This window comes from Athene noctua, chromosome 2, assembly GCF_965140245.1.
Source record: "Athene noctua chromosome 2, bAthNoc1.hap1.1, whole genome shotgun sequence".
Classification (NCBI taxonomy): domain Eukaryota; kingdom Metazoa; phylum Chordata; class Aves; order Strigiformes; family Strigidae; genus Athene; species Athene noctua.
The window spans coordinates 126,851,057-126,868,584 of NC_134038.1; the positions used below are offsets into that span (position 1 = coordinate 126,851,057).

The following is a 17,528-nucleotide window of genomic DNA, read 5'->3' on the forward strand; positions in this document are numbered from 1 at the left end:
TGTTTAATCATTGCTTGCTGAGAGGGAGTGCAAGAACACATGCACCAGGCTTATGGTCCTTTTTTCTTCTTCTTCCAGTGACCTGCTGTCTTCTGAGTATCTGGAGAGGCATATTGAGCAAGGTGGGAAGACAGTGGAAGTTAAAGTAAGAATTTCCTTTTTATGCTTTGCTTTTTTAATTTGCTTTGCTTTTGATGTTAATGCAAATCACCTATTTTCTTGAGAGATATCTGATTTTTCAGGTGATTTGTTTTAATCTTCTGAGGCAAGCATGTTTCACGTCTTCTAACTTTTCAGCTTTTTAAATAAGACAAAACTTTAATGGCAAATTCAGTACATTAATGTTTATATCAAAATGGTATCCATGAAAAATGTATACATGGTGGTTCTTTTACTAGTAAATATAATTTAGTTTTGATGCCTTTTGAAGAAAATCTTTCAGGTTTGGTAACTAGCACTTCCTCATTGTACTAAATCCCAAGTTTGTTGTTTTTAATGAGCTTCTTTGTAAGTTTGAGAATAGCAAGATTTATTGCATAATACTTCCAAATATCTAGCAACTGTCTCAAATTGTGCGTTTCTTTCTCTGGATGTTTATTGGCATGATGGCTACAAGATCCTGTTTGTTGCAGTTGTCTTCTGTGAAGTGTCCCACTGCTTTTCAGGAGTTTTTTGTTATTTGCATGCAACATGGAAGAATTTTCTTGAGGACCTTCTGTTTGTTAGGAAAATATTTTGTAGATGTCAGGTATAGAATTGCTGTAGATTACATAAAATGGACATGAATCTAATACAGGCTGTGCATAATGGAAACTCTTTAAATTTGCTTATCGGGTCAAATTTTGTTCAAAGTTTACATTTTGTTAAAAAAAACCCCAAAAGTGTTTTATTAAAGCAGAGATCACCTAAATATCCTGAAATAAATGTGTTAACTTCTGCAACATAAAAGTGGAAGCGGAAATGGACAGGGCAATCCTTTAGTCACTGAGTAGCTGAATCCTTTAGCCACCGAGGAGCTGAAGATACTTTTCCTTTGGTTTCTGCCATTCTAGAGTTTGCAAACTTGAAATATGCTTTCTTTTTACTCTCTGATAATAGTCTGCATACATTATCAGACTGAGGCAAACACATACGTGTTCCATTAAATTGCAAAACTAATTTCTCAGTCAGCTGTGCTCTGCAGTCAAGACGTCTTGACTCAGATTCAGAATATGAGTCAAAGCAGAAATAAAGATAATAGCTGATATTAATAAGAACAAAACAATCCATTTGTCTGCATCAAGGTATATATGCAAGTTAGCTAAAATAATCTGAGTCCCATCGCTGAATTAGGACAAATCTGTTTGTGATGAGTAAGCCGTAATCAAGCAAGGAAATGTTTGAAATCAGTGGCCCTTATCATGTAAGTACTGCTTAATCTCATGGGGTAGATACGAGAGGATTGGGCCTTTCTGAGGAAGGGTCGTAAAATGTTTTCTGGGCAAAACATCTCCCAGTCTCCAGGGTCCTGGAGATTATTTCCCCTTCAGTGAGCGGCCATGCAGGATCGTGGTATACCTTCAGGGATGGCTATCACTGCCTCGCTTAGTACTCTCAAACCTGCTTTAAGTAGAGAACTGGCATTGTTGAGTTGACTTTGGTGCTTGAGATGGTCTGAATTGGGAGTGAAAGGGACGCTGGGTTGCACCTTGCTGTGCGAAGGAGGGGCATTACTCCCTGGGTGGCATGTCTCCCTCTTTGTGCCACCTCCAAAGGGTGGCTACGGAAGGGTGGCTATGGCAAGGCTCTTCTGCCTCACTGCTTCACGAGTTTGGCAGGCAGCGGTCCTATGGAAGCATGCCGGGAAGGGGGACATATATTTTTTGCTCGTTTTGCTGCAACTGAGTGTCTGAGATCGGGGGAGAGGGAAGTAGCTGCTGTGACAAAATGTTCAGAAGAGCCCATTGTCCGCAGTCATGGATATATTTTCAGAAAAGTTCAGATATCAAAAGATTTTTGGAAGAGCACAGGCTGCTGACATTTTGATGCCAGACACTGAGTGAGGCTAATTTCAGCACCTAGTAGCTGTTTAAAAATAAATATGGCTCCCTCTGACCTACCAGTATTTTTCAGAGCACCTGTAAGTGCTCTGGAGAGGTCTGTTCATCCGCCAAACAGTTTCTGAAAAGCCCATCAGTATATTTTGCATTTGAGAAACTGAACTCTGGTTTTACATCAAATGTTCTGAAAATCTTACTGCAAATATAAGAATTTCTCATGATGGTGGTTTAGTACCTTCAATTTCTGTGGAAACAGTTTACTTTAACTGGTAGAACCACCTCTAAATTGGTACTTATAACATGCACCAGACAAAACATAATTATTATACTAGATTTTAGGGATTGTGCACATTGCTTAGATACTTATTTAAAAATTACTAGCAAAAGGGTGCAGCATAAATAAATCACAAAATATGCTATGTAGCATATTCTTAAGCAGCAGAAGAGGTATTTCAGAAAGGAGCCAGGTTTCTATCAGTTGCTTCAATGAGCATCTCTTTACCCACCTCTGTGCAATTTGTCTTCGGCTGTAGGCAGAAACAGAGGCAGGCTGGCAACGTCTCTCTTGCTGCTTTGGTAGAGAAACAGTGACAGAAAAAGTCTGTCTGCCATCCACTGCCAGCTGCAGACTTTGAGCAAGCCTGTTTATACAGCAAAAGGGCCTCCTCTCTTCTTGACTGCCTTAGTGACGTAAGGAGAGGTGTATTTTAAAATACACATGTATTTCCCCTGTGCATTGCTCATTGCAGGAATACTGCACAAACACGCAAATCGTCAGTGCTGCTGTTGTGCCATCGGCAGTATGGGAGAAGAACAGGGCTTTGAATCGCTGTGGGAAGGCAGCTGTACGTACACTGAGCAGTTTGGGAATGTTACAGGCATGAATGCGTCCGGGAAGCAGATGCTTGCCTGGGCTTATATGCAATGTGGAGTTGATAACTACTTTTGCCACTCCTCCCCCTCTCCACACCCCCCAGTAAAACTTCCTGTGCTGTAAAATATATACAGACCTTCTGCCATTACTTAAGATGCTTCAGAGAGGAGAGGTGGGCAGGGAAATGGAGAAACGTTGAGATCACTAAAAATTCCACTTTGGAGGAGCAAAGGGATTTTTATAGGGAGGAGAGTCCTCAGTTTAACACACCTTTTTATTGTAAGAGAAAGTTGAATTGCATTTGATTGTTGCATAATTCATTAATACATTGGACCATTGTGAAGGTGGAATGTTACACATGTTTTTGCAGAGTGCCAGCATTTAGCAGCTGCAGAAGGGAGGCTTTTCTGGGAGATGTCCTTGTTGATTTGGCACAGTCAGGCAGCACCTAAGACATTCTTACTAAACCAGCAACAATGTGGAGTGCTTAAGAAAAACAGGAAGTAGATCTCTGAAATATTTCAATGTTTCCCCACCCACCCTTATTTAGAGCAGTATTGGCCTAAATTCCCTCTGTTAGAGAATAATGAAGTAATAAGAGAAAAACCCTTCGTGCATTGCCTTTTCCTGATTGTGTCAGTCCAGATCATCCTATGCTCACAGCACATAAATACTCCACTTGTGTATGCTTAATGTTGCTGCAATATATCTCCGTGTCTTTTTATCTCTCTCTCTCTCTCTCTTTTTTTTGGGTTATCATTCTGTCACTGATGCTGTCAGTGAGATGAAAGGCAAAAAACAGCTATAGTGTTGAGTAATTCACATTGCTGGATTTTTCTCCCTCAGAAGGAACAACTGAAATCTATTCAGCGACATTTTCTCATATGAAATGTTTCAGTTTTCCTCTTTGGAGAGTGTAGAAATAAATGTTTCTGCCTGTATTGCCCCCAAACATTGGACAATTCTATAAGTTCTTAGAAAATTGCTTTCTGAAAAAAATTAAGCAATGAAAATAATTCAGATCCCAGTTAGAGAACTTGTGCAGGTAGAGTTGTGGTAGATAAATGCCATGAATTTTTGATGGCATGTTTAAATGCACCTAGAAAGAACTGTGTTTCATAGGCAGTCCTAAAATTCTTAAGCGTGGTGGTATAAACACAGTATGTGTATTATGGGCACAAAATTACAGCAAAAGTGCTCACAGCATAAAAGAACGTTGCTTTTTGCTTCTACTTCACAGCGTGTTCGTAATTGTGATAGCACTGAACAACATAAATGGAGTAACATTAAATGCTAGGTATTGTTTTTCTCCATTGTAGTGCAGATGGAGAAGCTTTGGCCAAACTTGCCTTGCGATTTAAGATTGCCTTGTGGCTTTGTATCCATCCCAAGCTGTGCTGAGCCACACTGCTGGCCGCCGTGGTGCTCAGCCGCTGCCTGTGCAGCAGTGAGCACGGGCAGGACAGTGCCCGGTGCCTTCCTTCAAACCACCCGCAGCCGTCCTCTCCAGCTGGGGTGCCCCAACGTGCCCTGGTGCTCTGTGGGGGCTCTAGCAGAGATGCCGTCATTGCAGTTTGGAGAATGAGGGTTGTGGGGCAGATGCATTTTAATGCTGCACAGCAAAGTAGAGCTCAAAGTTTGCAAAAATAGTCATTATTTCCTTTTGTTATGTGTGTTGTTTGGCTAGTAGCAGGAGCAAAATCCTGTTACTGTAGCTTACAGCTGTTCTAATGCCTGTGCACAAGAGGGGAAAATTGCTGCTCTTCATTGCCTTGCTGTGATTAAAGTCTCGGCTTGTGTGTGCCGTGATGTGTATTTGAAGGGCTCTTTAAATGCCCTTTTTTAAGGAAAATAATATAGAAGAGAGAAAAATATTAAAATCTTGAAAAGCCAGAGCATGCTGGGGACCCTTGACATGATGGACATTGCTTTTCAACTCCCTCCTTCAAATCCGGTCTACTGGAGGAGTTGTTATGGTATAGTCTCTTGACTGAGGGCATGTCTGTGTCTGCCATGTCTTAGTGCCTGTATTTGATGAGACCTTATCCTAAGTAGTGTTTCAACATTTTGCTGTATCGCCACAGGTACAAACTGATCATAAGGCTACAATAATTTGCAGTGCAGCCAGAATAAACACCAAGCCTGTGAGCATGTCATATTTATCATTGACTGGTATGTTTCCAATCTTATGGCAAGGTTCTTCCAGTTCTAAGGGCATTCACTGTATGAGCTCAACAGAAGAATTGGAATTTTTCTTCAGCTTTTGATAACTCACCATTTTGTAACCAAAGAGGAAGGTGTTTCAACTTGCCAGAAAAGTCTGTGTGCTAAACAGGCTTTCCTGTGAGGGATTAGATTTTCTTCCTGAAAACCAGAGCACCAGTTTGGCTGGTAGGAGGGGATGGGAGGGGAGTGCAGGCAGGCTCTGCCCTGGGAGCCTGGAGCTGGTGGGGAGCTGTGTGCGTGTACCCAGAGCTTGCAGAACTTGATGATGAGCCCCTGGGGGAGAAAAGAAACTGAAAAGGAACAAGTCATAAATAATGTAGGAATTATATATGCCTATTTCTGGCAGTGCTTTTTTGGTTGTGTCCAGAGACTAGATAAGTTGTTAGTACCAGAAAAATCACTCTCGCTTGTTTAAGAGAAGATTTTGAATAAGGGTTCCCATAATGTTGTCAGAGCTCTTTCTCCTACTCCTTCAACAGAGCTCTGCTTGCTTCATGGCAAATTATTAATAAATCTAGGCCATAATCTCCTTTTTACTGATAGCAAACTAGCCAGAGAAGAGCTGACAGGGAGTCTGTGAGTCTGACACAGTTTAGGAGGGGATTCCTGCAAGGTTGATCTTCAGACAGCTCTTGTCAAATATTTTCATTAATGACTTAGGTTAAAAAAAAGTATGTGAATATTAATGAAATTTGCTAGCAGTACAAAACTGGGAAGCATTACGTTTCACAGAAGGATCAGATGGAGAACTGGCTGTCTTTGACCATTGGAGTAAATAAAAATGGGATGAAATCGGATAGAACAAATAGCAACTTCTTTCACTTACGGACTAATTATAGGCATTTTTTCTGTATGATGGGAGTTCCTAAATTGCATGTTCCACAAGAAGAAGATCAGAATGCAGTAGTGGAGCAGGGAATGTCTGTATGGTTCATACCTTACAGGATGCTGCCATCTCAAAGGGAAATGTGGTCCCAGAGTATACTGGTCAAATTACTTCCCATAGATTTTGGCTAGAATTAATGTTACTGTGCCCTGATGAAGAGTTGAGAAAATTTTTAAATTGCTGTGTGTTTTCAGTTACTCTGGACATTTTTTTTTTTTTTTCCCCCCAACAGAGTCACACTGCCACGCTGAGTCGATGGATATTGAGAAATATCTCACTTTCCTGTTTTAGCATTGTTTGAATTATGAAGGCAATCCCTTTGGGATTTAGTAAAACATAGTATCTCCTGTGGGGTACCACGGCAAGATAATTAGCCCTTGTATATAATGCATTTGTCTGACCTGATGGGCACTTTTAATGTACATTTGCGTTAACATTTTTTTATATCTGTTTATCTCCCTGCTATTACTAGCTTACTTTCTACGTACATCCTGCTACTGACCAGGAGGAAATTAAAAGTGGCAGATTTCAGTATTAAGAGTCCTTCCCAAGCCATTTTTTTGAATATACTATGCTAGAATGAATCTCTGATCGTGACTCATGTAGGATCTTGCAGGTTTAATTATCTTGTCTTCCTTTTCTTTGTGACATAAAAAACTAAAGCCAGTGGTTTTAGCTAGTCCTGGAGGGGAAAAAAATTGTCAGAAAGTAGAAACCATCAAAAGCTTAAAATACACATCCCATTGTGGGTGTGGGTCCCAGTGATTAAGTCTTGGTTCTGCTGAAGTGAGAAGTCATGTGAGTTTATGACCATCAGGAGATACCTTTTGAGTACTCTCTGCTGTGGTTTTCATGTGCCTCCCAGGGAAGCAGTCCAGTGCTTGTATTTACAGAAAAGTCCTGCCAGACTTTGTGAACCTCGTGAGTTATATTCCGTGAGCTACAACATACAGCATATGTTGTATGTACAACATGGACAACATAGGCAGAGAGTGTCATCAACCAAGTGTTCTGTAAACTCAGACCATACAAGGACTGAGTATAGCTGAGAGAAATTAACTACTGCTATAACATTAAAGAACATTAAATCCCTTTGTAGATGCTTTTATTAAAAAATAAATGTATCTTTTTGGGTTTAACTTAATCCCTTTGAGGGGGAATTAAGCTAAGCAAACTGAAGCCGCTGTACTTCCGAAAGAACACTTCCGTGGAAGACTTCAGTGTGCTTTAGCTTGATATCTTTACTTACTTGATCTTGACTTCTGTAAATAGCTTTGCCTAGACACATCTCTTGTTCCCAATGGATACTGAACTGACACTGTATTATATACAGTAGATTAATGTTTCTAGACACAGTCTCAAGCTCTGTGAATTCTCACTTAAAGAGAAGTTTCTATCATTCAGAAATATTGAGCCAATAAGGAAATCTAATTAGTATGTTTCTCCATTTTACTTAGAACTTTTATCTTCTTCTGACTGATTGGTATCCATATAGGTACATGCCAACATCTCATCTTCTGTGTTGTGTTTATCTTGAACATCATGAGCTTATAACTTGGCTTCAGACTCAGGGTAGGCTGATGAACTGATGTGACAGATTAGTATGGGTAGATTGTGAAGAATTTCTTTATAGTCCCTTAAAATGTTTGCTCCCTTTTTCCTACATACAGGAACGCAGGAATGGGGCAGAATGACTGTCATTAAAATGACTTGTATGCCATGACTCAGAGACACTAGGCACTGCTACAAGAACTGACTTTAAGACAACAGAGTAGGCAGAAAGAGGTAACCAACCCCGTTCTCCTCTGCCTCATCTTTATCCGGCAGCTGATAATTAAAATAATTTTCTCTAACACCAAGCTAAGACAAGGCAAGTCAAGAGGCTGTTTCCAAGCAGATGCCAAGACAGGTCCCAGACCAGATGGCGTTGCACTGGCATGAGCTCTCTTTCCACACCCTGCAGCTACGTTTGTGGAGCATCTTCTCTCATAGCTACTGGGCAGTAAACACAAGCCTCATTTGGCCTCCGAACCAGGAAGCTGGGCTGATAGCACACACCATCTGCTGAAAGCACCTACCATGAGTCACCAATGGCAGTTGGAGCGAGTCGCCTGCGTGCAGGATCCTGTCACGTACACGTGTGTCTATGTTTTTTAAGAGTGCTGCCAACAGTCTTTAAACAAGGGCATTTTGTGGAGAAGCCTTAGAAGCTGTGATGCTTTATTCTAATTTTGGAATCCATATTTCTGATTTCAGAATCTGAAATAGTGTTATAACCTAATGTCACTACAGCATGTTGGCTCTGTGTTGTACGAGTATGTGTGATAGCTGTCCTCCTACAAAGGGAGGGCACCATTCCCATTTTTGAAACAGTTGGCTTTTGGGAATCCACAGTACACAGCAGCTAAGTCCAGGAACTTACTCTGCAAAGAGGTGATGCCAGGGTCCCTGAAGTTACTGAGCTGTGTAAGGGCCGAGCCCAGGGCTCCGCTGCGGGACAGTACAGCCCCACCAGCCGAGCCCACGCCTTTGCTGAAGCACATGTCAGTTAAAAGAGATTTTCCCTTGACGCAGTTACACAAGTCAAAGTTCCATTTTGACTTTTCTGTTTACAAATAGAAACCCATTTGTAGCAAGTCTTTTTCTGCTGTAGAACTCAGCGAGATGGTGTGCATTTTCTTCTCCTGTTGCTCTTTCTCATGCTGTCTTAGTTATGACCAAGTCAAAACTTGTGCAAGCATCAATAATATGTAAATAGATCTAAGTGATTACTAAGGAAGCAGTTTTAAAACTAGTGACCCCAAGATGGGTAGCTCTTTAAGAAGCTAATTGTTATCTGGTGCTTCACAGAATGGTGGCGCGGTCCTTAGCAGGCCTTTTGGGAGCTTTTTGCTGCAGGGAAGGAGGGAGCTGTGTTACTAGGATCTAAACTAGACCAGCAATCTCCTTTCCTTTGGATTTATGAGTGTTAAAATAGGAATATGTAGCTGCTGGAAGAAAGAAGTTATTAATTTCAGGATCAGTGCCTGACTGTAGCATGACTTTAATGGCCAGCACCTCTCCTAATTGCAGAAAATTGCTTACTCGAAGATGTGATGTCGGGTGTTATTTGAAAGCAGATGAATGTGCATCCTTAATTTTCCTCCCCTGGGAAGGTCATAGTGTCTCTGAGGTGAATAACAAACACTGTCAGTGTATGGTCAGCAGATGCTTTCTTCACCAAGACTGCAGATAACAGTGAACTGCGCCATCACTGACTGTTGTGGCTGTTCTTTTGCTTTACTTATTTCCCCCTTCATTGTGAATATCGGTTAATGTGTTTTTCATCTCTCAGCAGCTGGTGCCTCTCTGGGCAGGGACAGACTATCTTAGAGGATAAAAATGGGGACAGATTTAACTTGCATTGCTAACGTCTCAGCCTTCTCATTTTTTAGTATCTTTGCCACAGTACGTACCCAGGCAGGCTGCAGGGAAACTCTGACTGACGTGGGCAAAAAAGGTTGCACGCTGTAGCAGTTCACAGGGCACGATACCTCTAGTACTGGATTTTGATGTAATTATCCAATTTAAGCATCAAGGTGAAGATTAAGTCATAAATTGACCGCTACCATAATGATTCGTTTTAATTGACTCTGGGGCTATTCTTATTTTCTTGGGGGGTGGGGTTGGGTGTTATTACATTTTTAGCTTCCCAAATCAGTAGACTTCTTATTAAACATCTGCATATTCTGTATTGCTCTTGTAAGTCACCAATAAGGCAGAGAGGTTTCATGAAGGAAGGAGAAATTACCGAACAGAGGAAATTGACAACTGCGTGCTACAGACATTGGCAGAAAATTGGCTTTGCGTTATGCTAACCACAGCAGGAACAGTGGCTGTGCGTGTTGTGGAGGCAGAAATGTTGAGCTTCTCTCTGCTGTAGCATTAGACTGCCTTTGGATATGGCATGAGTGTGCGCGTATGTGTGTGGCAGGCCTGTGTCACAGGCATTGTCACCAGGCTGACCTTGTCTCATGGGAAATGATATTTAGCCTACTTTTGTCCCAGACTTTACACTGGCCAGGTTCAGTCTTGGAGCAGAAAGGGGTAAATGTGCTGCTTGCATTGACGACTGGCATGTTAGAAGAGCATTTCCTCCTCATCTTTATATTAAACCATTCCCCAGTAGCTGACAAGGGCCAGTGTGGAGGTTTGATTTGCTGAGATGGGCAATTACTGCCTGCTTTTGAGAGAGCATAGAGGGACTCCTAATAGCTGCAGGAAGCCAATAGCTCTTCACAAAACACCCTTGATGCTCTGGACTGAACTAACTGTTGTTGGTAACGATGCTAATTTCAGCTCTTGGGGGAAAAGTTAATTTTCATATAGGACCAGAATATTTTTAGGAGAAAAATGAAGATTTTTTTTTTTTCAGCTCCTGTCTCATTGCCACAGATACCAATAGAGAAGAGACAGCTCCAGTCCTTCAGTGAGTGTTTCCAAGAGCAGAGTAAAAGAAGATAGATGTCATGATTATGTTTAGTCTTTTGATGGTCTTAGATCTCTCATATATTGTGATTCTTCCTGTAGTACAGTGTATTTTATTACAGCACCTGCTATAAAGGAGCTTTAGTACATGTCAAAACCAATGGGATTTCAGCCTCAGCACTATAGGAAGGCAGCAACAGTAAACTTCTTGTCCAAAATTACACGTGCTGTAAAGAAAACACTGTCCTGTAGTTGTCCTGACTCTCAGTACAGAACCAGTCCCGGACTTTGTAGATTTAAGTGCTTCTCTCATCACAGGTTTTGTGAACTGTTGAGTCTCCCAAAAGTACAACATACAATTTGTACCCTCCCTGCCACGTGCCACATGTTACTGGCATGTTTGATCTACTTGAGAAACTGTTAAGAAGTGCTAGGCAATCACTCTTCCCAGAGCCATCCAGTGCTAGTGCCTTCTGGTTTCACTGCATAGCCTCTTATTTCCTTCTTGAGGTTTTAACTATCCTCAGAACTATACTTAGGTGTATCCTGACAGCAGGATTTCTTATATTGAAGAGTTCTCTTCCGAAAAAAAACAACACATCACTAGTGCATCAAGTACTTGAAAAGAGCTATTTTCATTTAAACCCCTTAAATTTTATTAACTGGTTCAAGGTGACTTACATTATATTGATAGGAACAGAAATGCATGTGTAAAATATATCCGCCAGATGTTAGCATATAGAAATAAATGTTTTGTAGTGGTGAGAATTGGTCCCTGAGACTGAGATCAGAGTTATATTTCTGTCTCCATCAGAACTACTGTGAACTTCAGTAGATCAATGAGTTGAATTGATTTGATTAAATAGAATAGGATTTGTGTGTCTGAGTTGTGTTTTTCCTAGGCAAGAATTTAGAGCTGGTTTTCTTACCTTTTTCTGTTCTAAATTTGTGTGCATAAAAATTTGTTCATGGATTTATTATGGAATAAATTAATTTGGAGGTACTATCATGGGGCATTTATTTGATTCTCATTAAAAAGATCAAAACACACTTTTGAGCCACAGACTTGGATTCTTAGTATGAAAAAATGTTCCTCCTGGTTACAAAGACATGGTTTTGCAAACTAATTGAGCCTGAGATTCTACTTCTGGTACACATTAACTACATTTTCTGACAACAAACAAATTTGTCTAATTATTTCAAATTCCTTCCACAGCTAGAACCCTGTACAACTCCCTACTGATAGTCTTTTCAGTACTATTCCCATATTTATGTGTTTATTTCAGTTATATCTTTTACAGGAAAACTATAGCAAGAGTTCTGTTCAGAGAGTATTTTATTACATGTAAGGTTTTAGCTTATCCATATAGTTGATTGTTAGTTTTGTTATTAGGTTACTGGAGTCTCTCTTTGTTTACTTTTTATTCATATATTCTGGAAAGACCTGAAAGCCTTAAGCAGTACTGTGATCCTGTAGTGGGGGACATCCTGCAGACTGAGAGAAAGAAAACCTCAACTGAAGAGAGCTTAAAATAACTAAGATACAGGAAGTAAGTAGGTGTAAAAAAGCAGAATAAAATAGAGAAAATGAGCCAAGGTTTCAGGAAAAACAAAGATGTAGGCTGTCTAAAATCCCATGTAATTTAGGAAGTTGGTGATTGAAATGCATTTGAGTGCAAAGCAGAACCTCAAACCATCTCCTTTTCACTTGTACTCCGAGTCCCAAATGCTTGATGGTCCTGGGACGTGCTGGTCCGAGGGTGAGGGGTTGTACGTCTTCCACCAGACACCCCGCTGTAGCCTGGTATGGAGGGTCGGCCCCAGAGCTTCTCACACACATGAGCCAGATAAACATCAGCACAGCTAGTCAAGCGTTACCTGTGTAGCACCAGTGGCATTTTCCTGCAGACTTCTTAGCCGAAAGATGCCCATGGTGGGTAGCATGATGATCACTCTGCAGGTCAGTTTCTGAAGGTGTTCTCTTATCCGTACCAGATACACAGAGAAAAAGATGCCGAGGTGGGTGGTCAGCCAGAGGTGGCTGCTGTCACCTCAGTAAGTGAAAGGAAGAAGCAGTATGTAGAAGAGAGGAAATAACTAGATTGAAAGAAATTGAGAAGAAAAAAAAAAGTGTAACACTTTTAACGGAAGATATGCCACAGGGATTTTCCTCTGAGAGTGAAGCAACAAGCCTGTCAAACAGTGTCAGACTCATCATCTGTTGGATCAAGTGTCGCATTTCAGAAGATTTTGTGGAGGAACTAATGGCTTCCAGTGACCAGGTGGAGATCAGGCCTCCTTCCCTATGAACAGCCATGCTCTGACAAACAGTCTCCTATACTGTCTTAAGGAGAGCACCTCAAAACAGGGGCACCCACACTTGTAGTTACTTTCAAAAATAGTTTGCATGCCTTGTAGAAAACAGAACAGGATTTCCTGATCAAAACGTAAAACTGCAAACATATTCTGTGTGTTTTTTTGCCTTTGCCTGATCTTGACTTTTTTTTGGTATTTGAAAAATAAAATCCGACAGCATTCATGTCAGATGTCTAAAATGACTGTGCTATGCATCATGCGAGTAACTGCCAGCTTCTGAAAAAGCAGTAATTGTCATGCCTTTCCCTCCCTGCAGTAAATGGACATAAATATTCACATGCCTGGGTACATTAGGCTAGGTAGATTTATTCATACTTTTTCTGGTAGGGAACAGAAATTGTAAAATGTTGACATCTTCTGAAAATCTTCTTCACAGTCCTTTAACCAACAGTAGTGCAGTAATATGACATAGCTGAATTTGGCAAGACACTAATAGGTAGCTTCCTCTGCAGGGTGGAGTGGCAGTGAGAATTTAAGGGATGTTTGAATTGCTTTTCTAATTTTGCATACAAATGTTGACACTGCAGTACTGAATACATTCAGTGCATGTGCAGTAGGGCTTACTTTTCTATTGGTCTGACTTCTGTGAAACTAAGGGGGCAATTTTTTGAGTAAGGTCTGCTGGATTTGATTTGAAAGGTGTATATTTATTTGCAAAAGAGAAGAGGCAAGTATTAATTTTTGTTGCATTCCTTTACTGCCTGGGTATACTTAGTTTTCACTAGTTTTGGAGCACTAATGAGCACTTCTGATTCACTCTCTTTTTTAATCAAGTATTATTATTTCATAAGTATACCTTTCTCCCCAGAAGTAGGAAATTGCCTTACCCTCAGAGCAGAGTTCATCTTGTCTGATGTAGCCATGTGCAGGCCAGGTGTTGAGTGTAAGCCCCCTATTTCCAATTCTTTTCCTAGTCAATGAAGAAAGATGGAACACTTCTGGAAGTCATTTGTCTCTGAAATCTGTCTCAGGATGCCAGGGATTTCACACTGAAAAATATCTTCGTTTGGTACAGAGAGTTGGCATGGTGATGTTTGTCTAGGTACCAAACCATGGCTAAAATGAAATGGGATGAACACCCTTGTGAGTGATAGTAAATTCTTGGTGCCATGTCAGTTGGTTGGCAAGATATTTATGAAAAAGCAGTATTTGACAGGATGGAATGTGATACTGTGGGATGTCCTGTGGATTTACAGTCTCAAATTTCCAATTTCAGGGAGGAGAACATTGCTATTATCAGGGAGAAATTCGAGGAAATCCTGTATCATTTGTTGCCTTGTCAACATGCCATGGATTACAGTAAGTCTGCTGTTTTGTTTTTACTGGCCTTTGCTTATTAGTCTTTTAAACAAAATAAAGCTGTTTATAGTGAAAGAAATGCTATTTATTTTCCTACTAGTTTGTCACTATTATTAAGTACTTTAGAAAAAATGGGTTTAATTTGAACCTTGAAAAACCCTTATTTGTTTTCAAAATTCACTGACAAAGCATGCAAGCTTCATGTCTTTTTTTTTTTTTTTTTTTCCCTTTAAATTGAGGATATTTGACAGTGGCCTGGTATTGTTTTAAGGTCATTTATTACAGAGATAGAAGAGTAAAAGTAGCTGAAAACATTTTATTCTACAAGGGTAAAACCCACTTTCAGTGTTGACATGAACCATTTGGAAATTGTGTTCTTTTCTTGTTGCTACAATGAAGTATTTAACTTTCTTTACTACTCGTTACAAAGGAAAGTGTCAGTGTAGAGTCCTATCCATTTTCTTCACAGAATTGCTGGCCTTAAGCTGTGTGCATGGGATAATACTTTAATATAGTAAAATCTTGGAAAATCTGGGAGAAAGGATATAAAATTCACAATAATTTTTTTTAAAAGTACATAATATTAGTGATAATATAATTAAAGTGTCTGTCATCTGAAGGTTACATGGAGCTGTGTGTTGATTGTACAGCTTTTGGACCTGTCTACCTTCGGCACTATTGAAAGATGCTAGTCAGGTTTTCAGAGCAACCAGGTAACTTCAGTGTCTGCTGGAATCTGGGAATTACAGGATTTCGGTGCTCTTGATAATGAGATCAGCTTGAAGAGTCAGGGTAGCAAGTGAGCCTGTGTGGAGATTACCTAAACTTTGCATTTTTCTGAGGAAGCAGGACTTAGACAATAAACTGAAGAAGATTTCTTCAGCTATCTCAACTATTCTGTAGTTTTGGTATCAACCATATAAGTACACATATTTAAGTAGTGTCTTTCTTTTATATTTGTATATTCTTTGTTAGGAAGGGCGAGAGTACATGCAGAAGACTTGTCATCCTTGCACTTTTCTGATTTACAGCTGTGTTTATCTCTTTTACGATCAAGGTTGAGCAGCTCAAGAAACTAGAGCCCAGTTTCAGTTATGGACAGTGAGCCTAAAAATAGTACCGTCCTAATGCATCCTGAGCCACTGAATGGCTTCCATTAGCAGTGATCCATTAGGTCTTGGCCCCTGCTAACTCCTAGGAGAAAAAGCAGAAAGGAAGGAGAGCCAGTGAATGTCCTTTCCTGCCCTTCTTTTGTGGGCTTGTTCTTAAGGCTGACCCTCTTGCTGCTCTGTATTCTTAAACTGCCTGATACTCATATTAGTCCCTTCTAACACAGTTATGTGATGAAAGATGCATTTTTTTTCCCTGTATTCAGCTCTCCCATGAGAAGTACCTTTTTTTTTTCTTTTTTTTTTTCTTGTTCCTTTTTTGTGATACAATAAAGTTTCAGCAGAGTTATCCTTCACGCAAGACACAATATGAAGCTTACTATAGCAGGCTGGTAATTTCAACATCCAGTCATGTTTTCCTGAGCTGTGTTAAACTCACATTCTCTGATGCTGCATTTCCAACTAGCTCCTCCACAGTCGATTTTAAATGCTAAGTAATTACTAGAAATTCAGACTGGCAACCAGAGCTCCTTAGCTCCAACCACAGTTTGAAGTGGCTTGCTGGAATAAGGGGAGCTGGGGAAAGTTATCTTCTAATAAGGTCTGTAGGGCAGGAGCTTTACTTTCATGAATTTTAGGAAGCGCACAAGAACAGATGCCTTTAATAGAGTAATAAGCTTCATATTCCCAAAGTTCATGCTGATCTTTTACTTATTAGTATCCCTAGATCTTGGCCACTAACAGTTGAACTTTTCATACATGTGAGAAAATGTTGTGGTTTTTAAATCATAAATTGTGAGTTCTTCTGTTGGTAATGTCTATCTTGTGGTCTTCCTTGTATTAGTTAAATTAATCAGATGACTGGCTGACACAGTGCTTAAAATTCTTAATTTCTTCTATTCTTACTGACTTTGCTAATGAAAAATATATCTCTTGAACCTTAACTCCAAGCGACCCATTTTGTTTGGATTTGTTTTCTGTGGGATATGCAGTAACCACAGTTTCCTATGAGTTAACACAAAAACCTCTGAATGCAAAATACACTGGTTGCTGGGATATTAACAAGCTGTAGTCAGGCACGACTCGCAGTCGGTGGGTTTAGACACCAGGTTGGTCTATGATTTTGCTGCCCACTGGTGGTGAATATAAAAACTGCTGTTATTACTGCAAATTAGACTTGAACGACTACAAATTTGTTTGTTTGAAGAATATACATAATCAAAATTCAGGTTTTGGAAATAGTGTTTTGCTATTGCTTTCTCTCTAACACATCTGTGAGCGTGTAATTTGTTCACAGAGCACTAGACTATTGAAGTCGGTTGGAAAAGAGCCATGAACGCTTTGAGTGGGCATGTCAGAGCTGTAGGTCAGCCGTGACCATTATTCTGGTCACTGTTGAGTGCCTTGATCAGAGGGCAGTGCTGCTGAGTGCAGCAGTAGCACGAGAAGCTGTTTGCTGATAGTGCTTCATCTTGCAGACTGTGCTTTAAGTGAAGTTGCAATTAGAGGGAAGGAAGTTTTGCCTGATTGAGAGCCGCAGGATGTTCTCAAACCTCGTCTTATTCCCAGGCAAAGAAGCTTCAGCAGGTGCTAGAATATTTATCTTAAGCTGCATAGGCAGTATTTATTTCTAAAGAATAGGCACAGGTAATTTGAAAGGTGAAACAGCTTTAAATTGTAGATACACTCATGGTCACACTAGGTGCTATACAGTCAGTAACACAAGCTACTCTGAATGCTACGTGGTTAACCCTGTAAATGAATAATAGTAAGAGAAGTATGCTCATCAATAGCTGTAATGCTTTACAAGCTTATATTTCTTAAGAGTCAGAAAAAGAATGACAGTATTTTACTGACTGCATCTGGTCCAGTGCAGAACCAAAATGAATTTAAAAAATAAAAAGCTGCATTTAAAAAAAAAAAGTATCTGATTTTGTTGTTTATCATTCTGATGGAGGTTTTTTTGATGCCTAAAAATTTGCTAAAGAGTAGTCTAAATAAATAAATACTCTTGCTTTCATGCTGCTGTTGTGTACTGTGTGCCAAGTTTGAACTTAGAGCTCATATTTATGGCCATGTTTAAAGCCCTTAGTAGTGGTGCTTTGAAAGGGACATGCTGATACAGCCTAATCCCAACCATGTGTGTGTGCCACTGCAATAAAGGAAAAATTATTTAAAAAAAAAAAAAAAGCTGATTTGGTTGAAGATCGGAATGGTAATGATACAAGAAATGCTCTTTGGTTTTATGCTCT

General features: G+C 40.0%; 1 protein-coding gene across 5 annotated transcripts in view; it reads left to right on the forward strand.

Annotated features, from left to right (window-relative positions):
• ADAM22 (ADAM metallopeptidase domain 22) overlaps window positions 1-17,528 on the forward strand; it is a 132,606-nt gene that overhangs the window by 61,575 nt on the left and 53,503 nt on the right. For all 5 annotated transcript variants that reach the window (XM_074900232.1, XM_074900234.1, XM_074900235.1 and 2 more), the window contains exons 4-5: window positions 79-145; window positions 14,085-14,167. In XM_074900232.1, coding sequence (XP_074756333.1) covers window positions 79-145; window positions 14,085-14,167 — 150 coding nt within the window. The remainder of the gene's footprint in view (window positions 1-78; window positions 146-14,084; window positions 14,168-17,528) is intronic.